Source organism: Cricetulus griseus, chromosome 4, assembly GCF_003668045.3.
Source record: "Cricetulus griseus strain 17A/GY chromosome 4, alternate assembly CriGri-PICRH-1.0, whole genome shotgun sequence".
NCBI lineage: Eukaryota > Metazoa > Chordata > Mammalia > Rodentia > Cricetidae > Cricetulus > Cricetulus griseus.
In genome coordinates, this window is record NC_048597.1 from 68,393,224 (window position 1) to 68,409,726 (window position 16,503).

Below are 16,503 nucleotides of genomic sequence, written 5' to 3' on the forward strand. Positions count from 1 at the left end.
TTTATTAGACTAGGTTTCTGATTTTTTTTTTTTTTTTTTTTTGAGAAACTGAACCCATTCATGCATTTTTCTTAACCCCAAGTTGCTTGTATGAAATAATTAAGACCATGGTCACCAAGTGAAGTGTCTTCTGTTTTGTTATGTGACCTTAATGTAACTATGATCCGTTTACATTACACAATTGCAGATTCCTTAGAAGGAAGGAGAGAGTAATTTAAACTCACAAAGACCCATACCACGGCTGATTTCCAAAGAGCCCATTTAAGTATGGCGCTTCCAGCTCATAAAACAAATCACAAATACTAAAAGTTTTATTGTAGACAAAATGATACATAATTATGTTACACATTATGATAGAAAAACACTTAAAACATTAACATACATGGAGACTATTAAATCATTTGATATTTCTTAAGCCAAAAGCAATTTCTTTAGGTTTTTATCACAGTAAATGAATCTGCTCTCATTTGGATATTCTACCATGTAGGTCTCTGTCCACTTCTGAACAAATCTGTGTGTGGGCCTATCAATTTGCTGTGTCGTCTACAGACCAAATTCTTAAGTGTTATATACCAGCTATACTGTGCTCACCTTATCCCTGCTGGGAAGACCCCTTCTGTACCTGCAGCTCTCAGGCATGTATTATCCAGCTACCTTCCCGCTCTATTTCTTGACACACACCTATCTTAGGACTTGGGAGAACAGGCTTTCTGCTGCTTAGGTTAAGTCTGCCTTTGACTCAGACTTTTCAAGTTTGCTTTGAGCAGAGTAAGAGAAGGTTTGCAACGGAAACTAAGGTCTTTCCTTTGCCCCCATAATAGTTAGAAGCCTGGAGAGTCCCCAGTGTCTACACACTCTACTGCTGCTACCAACCTCCTGTCTGCCCCTCACGGAGCGGCTCTGCTCCCAAGTACTGGCACACTGGGTTAGAGCAGTTCTCTCCCATGGTAAGGCACTCACAGGTGTTTCAACCCTTTTCACTCAGGAAAACTCTTTGGCAGAGAAGGACAGGACCCTAGGTTCACCGAGAGGACAATCCCAGGAAAGCTTGCCCTGGGGCTGCCCCCCTGGCCCCTGGACATGAGGCAGCAGCAAGAGCTTCTGCAGCCCACATAGGTATGAGGCCCCAGTGCTCAGATCCCCACTGACCAAGTGCCTGACTTTGTGGATGATGCTTACACTAACAGTGACAGTTTCCTGGGTTACACGGGCACAGGCTTGATGCCTTGTCATCTCTGCTGGGATCCTCAACACTGCTTTGACACTGGCTGTCACAGAAGCACTGGCATCGGGATTCCATGAAAGTCTCAGTCTGTAGCCTCCTTGATCTCTGGTTTTCCACATGGCATATTATCCCTTCTGTAGCTGACTTACACTGGCCAAGAGTATAGCCCTTCCACACTGAGCCAAGATACTTGCTTGCTCTGTTCTTCTTTAGAGTACCCCAGACCAGCGTGTCAGGTTAATCTCTGCCTTCTGGAAAGCGGGCCCCAGGTGAACCCAAGCACACTCCAAAGAGGGAGCACCTTGTGCTTATGCCTTATCTCATGCTAAGACCCCTTCAGAGCCTGTACGAAGTAAAGACACGCAAGCTGACAAAGTTGTGTCCATTCAGCTTCCCTCCAGAACTGGGAAACAAGTCAGTCTTTAAAGGGCTGCACCTGGGACTCAATGCCCTGTGACACACAGTTAGATGGAAGGAATGGTATGGTAGCCATGGCATTTTAATGCACAGAAACCACCTTTCCTCAAACACAAGGGTCACCACAGTTTGCATACTTCAGAAACAGCTTCCCATCCTGCTTTTTGGGAACCATCTTCACTGTATTCACTGGTCCTCATTCAGTCTCCCCATGTATTTGTTCGTGAGAAAATCCAGAAAAGGAATGTTGCAAATTGCCTGGTGAATATTACTCACTGTGATTTCTTTGGGAACCCTAGTCCAAAGAAAAAAGAAAAAAAAAAAAGAGAAAAAAAAAGAAAAAATTATAATTAGGTTTAATGTGTCAAATGCATTCAGTAATAATTTAGTCAGTTAATTTACTAAAGGGATCTTTCTCTTATTGAAGGAGACGACGGCAAAAACTGTGCAATGACTTGGGGCCATTCTCTTTCCCAGCCCTAGGCAGGACTCAAATCTTACCCCCTTGTCACAGGAACGAGAAGGACTTCATATTGGCTCAATGAGTAGTCAGCAGAGCAGAGAGAGGAATCAAAGTAGATAGCAAAAGAGAATGTTGCTAAGTCTTAGTAGACTCAAGTTTGCTTCAAAGCCCATGAAAACATGGGCCATCTGTTATCTCAGAAAACGAGAGGCAGCCCTGGCCAGCCAATCGTGAGCTTACATGCTCTCACTCAAACCACCCACGTCTCCAGTCAGGGACATGGAAAGCATGGTTCCTCTTCTTTCCAAACGGACAATAGGGAGCAGGCCTGGCAATTTTTGTCCCTGCTTCTTTTTTCTCACTCAAGACTTCTATATATGTCTGACCTAACATCCTCATTTGTGCCCCATCACCTCAGGTACTGCCTTACAGTGTCAGGATTTTATGACAGCCCTCAGCACTACAGAAAGGAAAAGAGGATGTGGGCTACCATTCTTTTAGACCAGAGAACTCTGCATCCCTGGCAGAGATGACCGTATCAGGACAGAAGTGGCAGTGAGCTCAAGGGCTCCCACTCAGAGCTTAGTTTCCCAGGTTCTAAGAACAGTGTGTCTGCAATGACAAATGCCTTAGGACATACTTATCAAACTTGACCTTAGAGTCTGCCACGGGAGAAGTTACTGTCTTCAGTGTGAGAATGTGCTGCCTGCTCTACCCTGTGACACAACAAAGCCAGGTGTCTATGAAGCAATGGCTGGAAGGGCACAGCTAGGCTTTCATACCAAGAGGCTCTCTCAGAACTACAGAGGCCCTCAATCTGCCTCTAATGTCCCAAGCACAGCAACTCTATCTCCTACTACACTAAATTACATGTAAATTACATGTAAAAGAAAACACCCTCAAGAGGAACTAAACTGCAAAGCCTCTGCTATCAGCTGAGCAGCAGTACCTGTTGGGAGATGCTGTCTGGTATCCAACTGCCAGCGCCTGTCTCAGGATGTCACTCACCAGCTGCTCCGTGGCCTACAATAGAAGACTGGTATTGACAAAATAGCCATCGGCTTGCTTGTGGGAGGGAAGCAGCATACTTCATCTTTTACCCAAACTTTTGAAATAACTACCAATTAAGTGTTCAAAGGTCTCAGGAAAAACTGATTTTTTGTTTTGTTTTGGTTTTTGGAGACAGGGTTTCTCTGTGTAGCTTTGTAGACCAGTCTGGCCTCAAACTCACAGAGATACACCTGCCTCTGCCTCCCCAGTGCTGGGATTAAAGGCATACACCACCATTGCCTGGCTGAAAAACTGAATTTTGTTCAGAGGCCATCATGTTGAGAAATTATAAACTGGGTGAAGGGGTTTTCATTAACCAAACATTGTTTTCTAAGGAAACAGAATACTGAGTGAGGGCTGCTACTGAAGCTTCCCTTTTGGAGAGGATGCAGAATGGAAAAGAACTGTTGAGGGAAGGACCAGGTGGGCATGGAAGCTGACGCTTCTCTAACCTCTTGCCCAGGACAGGACAGTTGTGGCTGCTTCTTTCTTGTGACAGGCAGGGAAAAGCCAAGGCTGTTCTCCCCCCTCTCTAAAATAGTAAGAGCACAGATACTTCTCACACTAGGATACTTCTTTTAAGTCATTTTTTAAAGATTTTATTTATTTATGTAGATGATGTTCTATCTGCATGGACAACTTTATGCCAGAAGAGGGCATGAGATCCCACTATAGACGGCTGTGAGCCACCATGTGATTGCTGGGAATTGAACTCAGCAGCTAGTGCCATCTCTCCAGCCCCTAGGTACTTCGTAATGAGCGCTAAAAAGGCACTGACGTTGGTGGAACCCTGCGGACTCCATGGCAGATGACTTGCCTGGCACACATGAGGCCTGGAGGGTCTATACTCAATACAACAAACCCTCAGCAATTAGAGGGGCATGCCTTAGTCCTAACTAGGAGGAAAACAGAAAAGAAACTTAAAGCCTAAGTAAATGAGGGACTGAAAAGACATCCTCTCTGTTCCCTTTAGCTCCTTACTCACAAGGGCCTAGAATCCAACCTGGCCAGCCTTGGTCACAGCTCAGGTCCCTCTGCTGCCATCAGGCACCCACCTTTAAGATCATATCCTCTACTACTGAGGCGTATGTGTTCTTGTGCAGTGCCACAGGCTGCAAGGTGATCCCAATCTGGAAGAGCAGAAGAAAGATTTGTTCCATCAGCATTAGCAGGCCTCTTTCCTGAGCAAGTGAACTTCTCTGGCTGAAGAAGGGGTCTCATGGAATCCCAATTCAGAAGAGTGCATGCAATACTTAATGCTGCAAGGTGTCATGGAGTCGAGAGCTCTCTCTAAGAATGCTCCACCACTGCAGTGCAGCTGGGAGGAGACTGCTCACGCAAGTACGAACTGAAATATTAGGCTACACCTCGTGAAGGAGAAGCGCTTCTCCTGAGGCAGATGAGAAATGAGCCCAGGACAAAGCTTGTGTCTAGCCCTCTGCTTCACAGCCATGTTCCACAGGCAACCTTTTCCCATGCCATTACTGACTGCTCTTGCAGAAGGCTCTGATATGGGAGAGTGGGAGTACACCTAAGCTTTGGGCAGAAGCCAACCACACGTCACTCAGGCAAACTGGTGTCTGGACTTTGCACCTGGCCCATGATCTGACGGCTTCGGCCTCCTACCTTCTGTGTAATGTCACCAACAAATCCTGAGCCTAGAGTTGGCGGCAGGTAGAATCTCATCTCTTCCTGTTTTTCTTCCTGTTCCTTTTTAATGTTCGTCTTCAGCGGTTCTGAGAGACTGAGGACATCCACTTCCTCCTCATTCTCCGGCTCCCTTTTCTGAAACTGCTGCAGATCCTCCAGCTTCCGGCAGAGGTCGTCAGCAGTGGAGAAGGATGACAGGCACTCTAAAGGAGAGGAAGCGGTCTGGGCTCGGACACTCTGCAGGACCCTCGTCTGAGGCAGGCAGAGTCTGCAGGCAGCTAACCCTTCTTCCAGTTCAAATTCCATGGATCTCACGAGAGCCAGAGCCTCATGAAGTACAAGTGCAGACAGGTGTCCTATTCTAAATGTATTCTATCTGCCATTAAAGCCAAAGAGACAGACAGTCCATAATTCACTCCATTGGAAACCAGGCCATTGCCCCACTTCCTGAGTCAATAAACTAGTTTTTTTCATCTTTTTAAATCTGGAAGACTTAGAAATGTACAGTGAAGAACATGAAGTCACTTCTATTCAGGCTGGGGATGTAGCTCAGTTGGTTAAGAGTGCCTGCCTAGCATGCAGGAGGACTTGGGATCAAGAAGCCCCAAGTGTGGTTAAAAGAACTGCACTGAGTGTGGTAGCAGGTGCCTATTATACAAAACTGGGGGAGGTGGAGGCAAGAGGATCAGAAGGACAAGTTCATCTCCAGCTACACAGTGTGTTCAGGGCCATCCTGGGCCACCTGAGACTTTTGACTTACAGAAATCATCCCTGTCTCACTGCTCTGAGGGAAGTACTGTTGACATGGCAAGGCTGTGTTCAAGAATGCCATGTGCGTACTCCTTTATGGAGGAGGATGTGAGGTCCAGGCTTTTATGAGCAGCATGATGCTGGTGGCTCACCTGCTCCTGGCTCCCTGCTTTACGGACTACATGTGTCAGTGATGTGCCATGCTGTACAGAGCATCACTGAAACAGGGACCATGTGGTCCCTGCTCACCAAGGACACAGATCTAGAAGCTGACAAACTCTCAGCACAGATACTACATGCCATAGGAGATGAGAGAAAAGGCCACTGAGCGTCAGGCTCCCAGGACGTTTTTCTGCAGAGAACAAGACTTATCCCCCTCTGTGCTCCAGGTTCCCCCAGACAGGGGCAGGCACTTGGCTGACGTCTTCTGTTGTTTAAGGCACAGTCAGATGCTGCTCCGATTCTAGTGTCATCTTCAGCAGCTGCCTATTCTTTACTATGTTCCCTATATTTTTGGATGTGAGCCTGGCCTTTAACGGCTGAGCCATCTCTCCAGCCCTCTTCACTAGATTTCCTAACACTGTTGATTGTTCTCAAACTCCTCCAACACCCTCCCCAGGTTTTGGGGTGCGATATCACCCAATATTTCTTTAAGAAAATAAGCACACTTGCCTAATTGGGGTTCCTAACGTCACAGAGAAGGGGAAGTCACTTCTCTCTGAGAGAAAGAGGGAGTCTTCAAAGTAACGCTGAGGAGACTCACAGGAACAATGCTTGCCTACCAGATGGCATGAAGTAAACATTCCTGGCTGGGGCACGACACTTGAAACGCTAGGGTATGAACAGTTCTGAAGGGGTGTGCTTGTCTGGGGTGTCATGGTAAGAAGAAGGGTCTTGTCATCTAGAGCAGTGTTCCCTCACCCGTAACTCAAGGGAAGAGCCTGATGCCAAGTGAGCTGTAGGGCTGAAAAGAGGCAAGCACACTTAACCCTGGAACAGCCCAAGGCCTACCTGGCTCACTGTCAATCCGAGTCAGTACATCCTCAATAGAGTCCCCATCATGGCGCAGGCTCTCAGGGTCTGGTGGAGTGTAACCATGGCAGCGACACCAGTGAGCGATGTTCTTGGTTTTTAGGGGTGTCAGGTGGTGGAATCTTGGATTCTTCTCCAGGATTTCTTGTAACACTTTTCGTACGGTCATTGCCCTTTGCCACTTAAAAAGGTTTTGAACCAAAATTAAACCCTTAAACTTTAAAATTAATAGCTGTGCACCAAAATAAACCACGTAACTAAGACGTCAGATTCTATCACTGTGTAGCAACAAGGGGAGGACGTAGAAAAGAGCTTCTCCAGGGACTAGTGAGAAGCTCAGCAGGAAAGATGCCTGCCACCAAGTCAGATGAGCAACTTGGCCCCCAGGACCTGAATGGTAGAAGATACAGAACCGACTCCAATGTCTCCCAGCCTTCACATGCAATCTCTATTATTTATTTAAATTAGAAACAAGATTGTTTTAATGTCAATCCCAGTTCCCTCTCCCTCCCCTCCTCCCCTGCCCCCACTAACACCCTACCTATCCAATACCATTTCTGCTCCCCAGGGAGGGTGAGGCCTTCCATAGAGGGGGGATCTTCAGAGTCTGTCCTATCCTTTGGGATAGGGCCTAGGCCCTCCCCCATGTATCCAGGCTGAGGGAGTATCCCTCTATGTGAAATGGGCTCCCAAAGTCTCTATTGTAATGTTTATAAAATAAAATAGAAACTACTAGGTTCCTGTTTACCCCAAACCAACTGCAATGACCTATCTTCTCCTGTTGCCTAGCCACACTGCACATGCTATCCCCTTTCTTTTCTTAGGATTCAATGCATCTGGCAATACTATTTAAGTACTCCATAAAAACCTGATTTATTATTCTGAAATTTACAAATTAAAAAAATTTAATTTTATGTGTATATGTTTGTACCACTTGCATGCCTGATGTCTGAAGAGGCCAGAAGAGGACACTGGGTCTCTTGGAAATGGAGTTACAGACCACTGTGAACTGCCATTATGATGCTGAGAAACGAACCCAGGTCCTCTGAGAGAGAGCATTTTGCTGCTCAGCCATCACTACAAACCCGGAACATATAAAATTTTCAAAGAAATCATGAGATACCTCTACTGGTATAGGAGAGCAGGCCTTTCAAAAGATATCTGAGATCGAGAAGCATGACATTTGTGACTAAGAAATACTCTGCCACCAAGTACCTTAAAGAAAGACATTGCAAATGTGTCTTGTTTTTCCTTATAGGATGAGCACACAGATGTTGAGCTCTGCTTTGCTGTCTGGCTTTCAGTAGAAGACTATAAATCCAGCCGGCAAACAGCCTTACCTCAGCAGCCCTCCTTTTCCCAATGTTCCAGCCATAATACTGCTCTATAGACTTTGCAGAGAAACAGCTGGCATCATCACCTAGAACATAGACCCACAAATTGAGTAACAGCTGGCATAGTCCCCTAGAACACAGACCAACAAACTGAGTAATAGCTGGCATTGTCACCTAGAACACAAGACCAATAGACTCTAAAGAAAGGTCGTTATGGTTTAGACTAAATTTTGTTTATTTGAGGTATGTCCCCCAAGTTCCTATATTTACTTTTTTAAGGTTTTTCAAAACATGTTTCTCTTTGTAGCCCTGGCCATCCCGGACCAGGTTGGCCTCAAACTCAGAGATTCACCTGCCTCTGTCTCCCAAGTGCTAGAATTAGAGGTGTGCACCACTACTGCCCGACTCCTTTACTTCCTTTTATAAAGTAATAGAAATCTTTTATTACTCTGAATGTGTGATGTATGTGTGCAGGCGTGGCTATTTGTGTGCAATGTGGATGACAACTCCTGGGGGTCTGTTCTCTTCTTCTATCTTACTGAGACCCAGACTCAATCCCCATCTCTGCTAAGCTGTGGATTCCAGGCTGATTGGCCACAAGTTTCTGGCCGATTCTCTCGTGGCTGCCTCTCATCTCCCAGTAAGTTTGCACCAGCATTACAGATGTGTATGCTAATATAATATGCCTTATTTCTGGTTACCAGCTGGTTAATTTTTATATTTTCATTTTGATACCATCTATGTAATCCTGGCTGGCCTTGAACTTTGAACTCTGCCTGTCTATGCCTTCTTAGTGCACCAATATCAAATATGCCTGGCCCTGCAATCTGGCTTTTTATACAGGTTCTGGGAAGCTCAAGAGCTTTTATCCACTGAGCCATCTTAGTAGGCCCTACTTTTCTCATGTGACTAAACAACACACCTCCCCATGATGGATAAAGGAAAACAGATGAAAGAGTGCAGGATGCCAACTGGGGGCCTTGGTATCACCATCAGCTCACTAAACAGCGTAGGGTAAGTCACAACACCTCTCTGGGCTTCAGTGTCCTTCCCTGGAAACTATGAAAGATGGTCTTGAACTGCCCAGTTCTAGCTCTAACATTCTGTATTTTTATGTAAGTGGACAGAGGGAGAGGAAACCGCGCGCGCGCACACACACACACACACACACACACACACACACACACCCACCCACCACCCACCCACCCACCCACCCACCCACCACCCACCATGGTGGTGGGGTGTGTACAAGTTTCAGACTTACATTACATTTTCAAATCTTTTCTGCTAGGGTGGAAAACCATCATTGGAAGTACATTTTTAACTACCTCAAAACGACCCCCCAATTTCTTTTAAGATCAATTGAGAAAAGGAGATTATATTTTATCTTAGGGGTCAATACTGGAGACCTAACCCAGGGTCCTGTACATGCTACATAAATGTCCTACCATTGAGCTTCATCCCAACCCCTTGTTCTTATATTTTTAAAAATCTGAGACAGGGTCTTACAGGTCAAGGCAGGCCTTGAACTCAAATTCTCCATGACTCCCACACAAGAGCTGAGATTACACGCTTGTACTATAAGGCCCACCAATTTCTTTGCTGCTATGCATAGAAAAAGTGAGCAAGAGGCCAGTGCTCAGTGTCTCATTTCACAGCCACATGACGTGAGTGGCAGGAACTGCTGCATACGTCCCTCTGACTCTCATGGTGATCTTGTCCATGAACACACACCTGGTATCCCTTAGTAAGTGCTGTCCATTCTGTCAGAACAACACAGGTAGGCGCACAAGCTGTTTTATCCGAGATACAGAGGACTTTGGATGTCTCGAAAATGATGCATTTACAGTTCGTGATCTTAAATTTTAGAGAAAAATTAATGGTCTAAAAGTCTCACAGAGCTGGGTGTGTACCTGCCTTGTCACCAGAGCTGTGTGAATTAATTAACCCTGCCTCACTGTCATTTCCTGTGAGATGGAGGTGACACTACCACACAAGAGACTGGCTAATGAAATATGTATATAAAGAACCCTCAGCAGATAGCGGGTCTGGCACACTATGTCTTAATAGTGTATGTTTAATATTTGTAATTTACATATGAAAACAAATTTAAAAAATTCCTTCTGCAGATCAGACTATAAGTGACTGAAGACTAAGGGAGGGATTGGGGTAAAGTAGCTGAGTAGTGAGGCATCTGCTTAGCGTGCACAGGGCTCTTGGTTTTGTTGCCAGACTGCCTGCACCCAAGTCTAACCAGATGTGACCAAGACACTATGAATCCAAGACCCCTGCAAATGGCGGGCTAAAAGTCACAATCACTGCAACAATCCAAGTAGTTTAGTAAAACGAATGTTTGGGTTAAGAACAACTGTCTTCTTACCTTTTGAAGTAATTAATGGAATCTTCTTGACTACTGCTGTCAAGAGTTGCTGGATAGTCTCCAAATGGTCTACCCTGAGAAGGGAACAAAGGCAAGAAATTCTGCATGCTTGTCACAAATGCACACACAAATACACAAACACACATGAACACACCCAACCCAAATAGTCAATCCTGAGAAGGGTAAACAATGGCACAGGCTTGTTAAATACACAGACAGACACAGACACAGACACAGACACAGACACAGACACAGACACACACACACACACACACACACTCCCTCTGCTAATGAAGAGCCTCCTTTCCTTTCTTCCCTTGTTTAAAAGACAGGATCTCATATAGCCCTGGCTGACCTCAAATTTGCAGATGGTCTTGAATTCCTAATCTTCCTGACTCTGCCCCCTAGTGCCATGATTATGGGTGTAAACCACCACACATGGTTCCAGATCTTCTTTATAAAAGCATTTTATGTTTTAAAAAAAATGTCAAGATCAAACAGATTTTGGCAAATAATAAATCCCAGATCTCGTATCTACATTTGAAAACTAGCATCAAGAATCTATTTGCAAGGTGACTGCTATTACACAAATGCCTGTCTTAGGGGTAACTGATTGATGCCTCCATTTGTCATGTTAAGAGACACTATGTTTCTATTGACTCTAGAAGCTCCTGGCAATTCAAAGTGCATGGTCAGAGGGAGGCTCCTAATTTGGAAATGAGAAAAGCTAATGAAGAACCTTTAGAGGAAGCAAGAGGAACATGGCTATGCAGAGGCAGGCTATGTGAACACTGGAACAAAATGCAAACATGGGAATGATTACACTAGCTTGCTAACCTCTCTCAACAGAGTCAGCACATCAGCAGGCTCAAGTGAGTTCTGAGGCCTCCATACTACTGGTCAAGTGCTACCCATAACCTGTATCACTGGCTAAAATAAAGGCTGGAAAGATGGCTCAGTGGTTAATGAAGAACACTGGCTGATCTTCCTGAAAACCAAAGGTCAATTCCCAGTAGTGACACAGTGGTTCACAACCATCTGAAACTCTAGTCCCAAGGGATCTGACACCTTTGTCTGGCCTCCTTAGACACCAGGTACACAAGAAGTGCACAGACATACCTGCAGACAAAATACCCATACACATAAAAAAATAATTAAAACTCTTCAGCTCTGCAAGGACAGTGCCTACCCTCCCATACAGGCTTAATGTCCACACACACTCAGCTGTCACAATGACTTTGAAAAAGTGTCATGGAAGAGACTAGAGTACTTACTTAATGACATAGGTGCCCAGCTCAGAGCTCTCTTCCGTTTTCACTGCTGCTTGGCCCTCCTGTGAGAGGCAGTTTGGCCCAGGAATTTCTGGTTCAGTCTTCACTACAAAGAAAGATCAACAAAGACAACTGTCAGGGGCTAGCCGTGCCAACGAAACAATTGTACTCACCCGATGGCACCATACACAACAAGAGACCCAGATGGCTCCTGTCCTCAGTCTCAGCACACAGAGAACGCTGGATCACCCACCATACCACACTGCTCTGCATCCTCTCTCGTCCCCACTCCAGGACTGAGATTAATCACACAATGTGTCTATTCTGGTGTCCTCTTCCCAGCTAACCTTACTGACCTGAGGTATTATCCTAGTATTCCGAGACATAGGACAGAAAGCAAAAAGCAGATCTGTTGAGCTTGGCAATTTTCAAGTTCACTGTATCTGGCTTTCAATACCACAGTCTCAACAACTGCAGCACTTCAACAACCAAAGCTGCTCACATGCCAGCACGCTGCTACACTGCTGCAACTGTTTGTGTATGTAAAATTATTATATTATTTTTGGTATTTTGAGATAGAGTCTCATTAGCCAGGTTGGCCTAGAGTTTCCTCTGTGGTTTAGCTAGCGTGGAACTCACAAAAATCCTCCTGCTTCAGCTTCCCAAGAACTGTAATTAGAGGTGTGAGCCACTATATCTGGCTATTATGCATGCAAAATTGGTTTAAAATATCATATAAAATTAAATACAGGTTACATGTCTAGGTTGAATATGAAGCACAAATTAATTTCTTTAGATTTGACTTTCATTCCCAAGATATGCCCATGCTTACATATTTATATAACTACTACAAGATTCAAAACATTTCTGTCCTCATCAAGAGATATTCAAATTGTACTAACATTAGTGTCTCAGGGGATATGCCTTTCTTTCCTAAGTCTCTTCTTCAATCAAGAAAGTATGAAGACAAGTAAATTTTTAAAAATGATTAAAAAAAAAAAAAAACTGTGCTGACATTTCTTGTGTCTGCACAGCTTCCCTGTCTTTTTACTCTCTCGGGTAGTCTTTATTTACTTATTTAGGCACAGGGCTGTGTGGTATGTGCACTTGAGTGCAGGTGTCTGAGCAGATCAGAATAGGGCACTGGATCCCCAGAAACTTTAGTTATGGGGGACTGTGAGCCACCCATATGAGTGCTGGGAACTAAACTCAGGTTCTCTCCAAGAGCAGTACTTGCTGTTAACAGCTAAGCTGTTTCTCCAGACTAAGTCTGACTTGTACACCTACACTAAAAGCATTTATTGTGATTTCCCTACTCAGTACTGTTCACACACTTATACAACAGCATTTTTCTCTCTCCTTTTTCACGGACATAACTGGCATCCAATAAGCATTACTTGATAGATTTGATACATGTTTCCCAGTCACACACCCTGTTTCTATTATTCCAGTCACTATGTATCCTGCCTGTCTCTAACAGGCTCCCTCAAGCTTGTCAGTTCCTCCTTGACAAGCCTGGCTCTCAGTGGAGTCAAACCACACCACTCACTCAGCACCACTGTACTTATGAACATGGATCTTCCATGTTTCTTGACAAGCATTTGCAAACCTTCCCACAAGTGGATCCCCTAGAACACAGGATGAATATTGTTTAATTTTGCTAAAAAACCACTCACTGGTGTCCCAAGTGCTTGTGTTATTTTGTAGCCCCACTGTGGCCAACCCAGGTTCCCACTGCTCTATGTCCCTGGCAGCCTCTGTACTGTGAAAACTTGAGTTCCTGGTGATTCTGCTTTGTTGTTAGGGCTTCAATTTGTATTTGCTCCGTAACTAATAAAGTTGAATAATAATAATAATAATAATAATAATAATAATAATAATAATAATAACAATAATAATAATAATAAGGCTTTGAATTATCTGGATATCCTCTTCTGTGAAGTGCTTGCCCATGTTTTTCATGCTGATTTTTAATGATCTGTGGCGGGACTTTTTGCTCTTTTAGTATTCTCTGGTGGAGCAAGATTCCCATAATAAAGTAACATTTTTTCATTTTTCCTACATCCTGTGTCTCACATTTTCTTCCAGAAAAAAGAAATGTTTCTAACTCTTTTACATCCAGGGTTATATTCTACCTAAAATTAGTTGTTACCTTTGACATAAAGCAGGAGCTCTCCTGCTTTCAGGTGTGATGTGTCCACTTCTCATGCTAGTCAAAGAAAAAGCCCACCCCTCCCCCAATGACTGCATCACAGGTGCTCTTTTCTGTCCCATGAGTCTTTCTAATCTGTGACTATTTCAAAGGCTGATGCTACTTCGTATTCAGAAGTCTTCCTAAATCTTCCTGGGTTTTGCTCAAGATTGTTCTGCTATTGAAAAAAAAATGATTAAATTAATTACCTCGTTATTGTCTCGAGAACATCAAGGCCAGCCTTTGCTTCCAGAATGCTGAGGTTATAGGGTACACAACCACGTCTGACTTTGACTATTTTATTTTAGGTGTTTGTGCTCTGAACTATGATATAGTCTTCCATTTATCTCCTCTTAATTTCTCTTGAAATATTTAGGGTTGTTCCTGTGAATCTAACACTGCTTTTTAGTATTTTATGTGTATGCGTGTATGTATGTATGTCAGATCTGTGAGGGCTCCCACTGAAGCCAGAAGAGGGCATCACACTCATTCCCCCTGCGCTGGAACTACAGGCTGCTGTGAGCTAGGGATAAGGGTGCTGGGATCTGAACTTCAGATTCAGAGCTCTTAACTGCTGAGTCTTCTCTCTATCTGTCATGTCTGTCCCTGTTATTTTAACGTTATGTACACATATGTGTGTGGGCAAATACATACCATGACACAGGACATGGACAGATCAAAGGACAACTCATGGGAATTGGTTCTCTCTTTCTACCATGCACACCCTGGGGCTCAAACTCAGGTCTCTCAGCCTTGGGGGAAAGTTCCTAACCCACTACACCAAACAATGCCCAGAATCATTGTTTTTTGTCCCATCTTTCTCTTTCTTCCTTCACTGATATTTGATATGTCTGAGTCCTCCCTCCCTCCTCCTTTTTGGTTTATTGAGAAAGGATCTTGCTATACAGCCCAGGCTGGCTTTGAACTTGCCACTGCATTCATGCATCAGCTTCTGAATTATTCTGTATTACCAAGGTGAGCCTCATGTAAAATGTTTTAATTTTATGGACATTTTGTCTGCATGTATGTATGTATAACATGTATGTGCATGGTACCCTCAGAAGAAGGCCTCAGAGATAACCTAAAATGGGAGTTAGAGATACTGGGAGCTACCATGTTGAGTGCTTGGAATTGAACTCAGATCCTATCTAGAACAACGGGTGCTCTTAACCGCTGGGCCATCTTTCCAGGCCTTGTGGTTAGTATATATACTGACAGTAACACTGCATGTTCCCTAGCCATTCTGAGACTTTGGGAAAAAGGAAGAGGCCCTCAGAAAGAGCTTAGACACCCCAGTTCTATAGACTTAAGAATATTCTCTTGTATTTGTCTTTAACAAATTAAAAGTATTTTGTGTTTGAGCGTTTTGCCTGCATGTATGCGTATCACATGCATGCAGTGTCTGCAGAGGCCAACAGTGGGCACTGGATCCCTGGACCTGGGGTTTTTGTTTTTGTTTTTTGAGACATGGTTTCTCTGTATTGTTTTGGATTCTGTCCTGGAACTCGCTTGATAGACCAGGCTGGCCTCGAACTCTGGAACTCACAGAGATCCGCCTGCCTGTGCCTCCTGAGTGCTGGGATGAAAGGCATGCACCACCAACGACCACCGGACCTGGGGTTTTAAGGAGACCACCATTCTTGCAGAGGCCTTAGGTTCAAGCCTCTGCAAGAATAGTTGTCTTTCATAAATACTAAGCCATAGCTCCAACCCCATGAAACTGTCATTTCAATAATTATAGAATTATAGAACCATGGCTTTTAAAATCTTTTTATTTTTAAGTGAAGGTATCATGAACCCCAGGCTTGTCTTAAACTTGCTAAGTAGCTGAGGAAGACCTTGAACCCCTGACTCTAACATCCATCCATCCATCCATCCATCCATCCATCCATCCATCCATCCATCCATCTCCTGTGAGTAGTTGGTACAGTTCTAAGTTCCTGGAGAGGCCAGAAGAGGGCATTGGATACTCTGAGCTGGAGTTACAGACAGTTATGAGCTGCCACATGGGTGCTGGTTATGAAACCTGGGTCCTCTGGAAGAACAACCACTTTTAACCACTGAGCCATCTCTCTGGCCCCATAGTTCTCCTGCTTCTACTTCATAAATGTTGGGATTGCAGGTGTCTGCCACCACACCTGATAACCAAACAAAGCATTTTCAGGTTAGGGAAACTGTTCTACAGCACAAATGAAAATGTGTTCTTTAAGATTTATAGTAAGCATTGCTAATTGAAAGCCACCAAATGCCCTCAAGGAAGAAAACAAAATCACAATGTATGCCTCCAATGTAAACTGCTGATAAACAACATAAACCTCAAAAACGACCAAAACCAAGCACAAAAGATGTGTATGCTTTCATTTTATCAATTTCAAAAATACAAACAACTAATGGTGACAGAAATTGACCACAGAGGCTGGAAGCTGGACAACAGTAAGGGGCATAGAAATTAACATTATTTGCATTTTTAATAATCAGATGGTATGCTTATTATCTCTGCACCCTTCTGTAGATTTTACTTTGCTTAATTAAAATCAACACAGAGGGCTGGTGAGCTGGCTCACTGGGTAAAGGTGCCTGCTGCCAAGCCTGACAATCCGAGTTCAGACCCTAGGATTCACATCACAGAAGCAGAGAATTTCCAGAAGCTCTCCTTAAACTTGGAGAGCCGGTATACACATACATAGTATGTGTATGCCAGTGTGAGCACACACAAAACAAAAGATGCTCTGCCCTGGCC

The 16,503-nt window shown here is 44.2% G+C and overlaps 1 protein-coding gene across 4 annotated transcripts in view; it reads right to left on the reverse strand.

The window, feature by feature from the left end:
- Positions 1–293: 293 nt before the first annotated feature.
- Positions 294–16,503, reverse strand: part of Yeats2 (YEATS domain containing 2) — an 85,273-nt gene continuing 69,063 nt past the window's right edge. For 3 of the 4 annotated variants that reach the window (XM_027413081.2, XM_027413082.2, XM_027413083.2), the window contains 8 exons: positions 11,576–11,678; positions 10,302–10,375; positions 7,928–8,007; positions 6,567–6,768; positions 4,782–5,008; positions 4,211–4,285; positions 3,055–3,128; positions 294–1,937 (listed from right to left, as the gene is read on the reverse strand). In XM_027413081.2, coding sequence (XP_027268882.1) covers positions 1,829–1,937; positions 3,055–3,128; positions 4,211–4,285; positions 4,782–5,008; positions 6,567–6,768; positions 7,928–8,007; positions 10,302–10,375; positions 11,576–11,678 — 944 coding nt within the window. In that variant the 3' untranslated portion in view covers positions 294–1,828. Of the gene's footprint in view, positions 1,938–3,054; positions 3,129–4,210; positions 4,286–4,781; positions 5,009–5,033; positions 5,182–6,566; positions 6,769–7,927; positions 8,008–10,301; positions 10,376–11,575; positions 11,679–16,503 lie in introns of those variants that run through there. The other variant, XM_027413085.2, reaches the window with a different exon arrangement.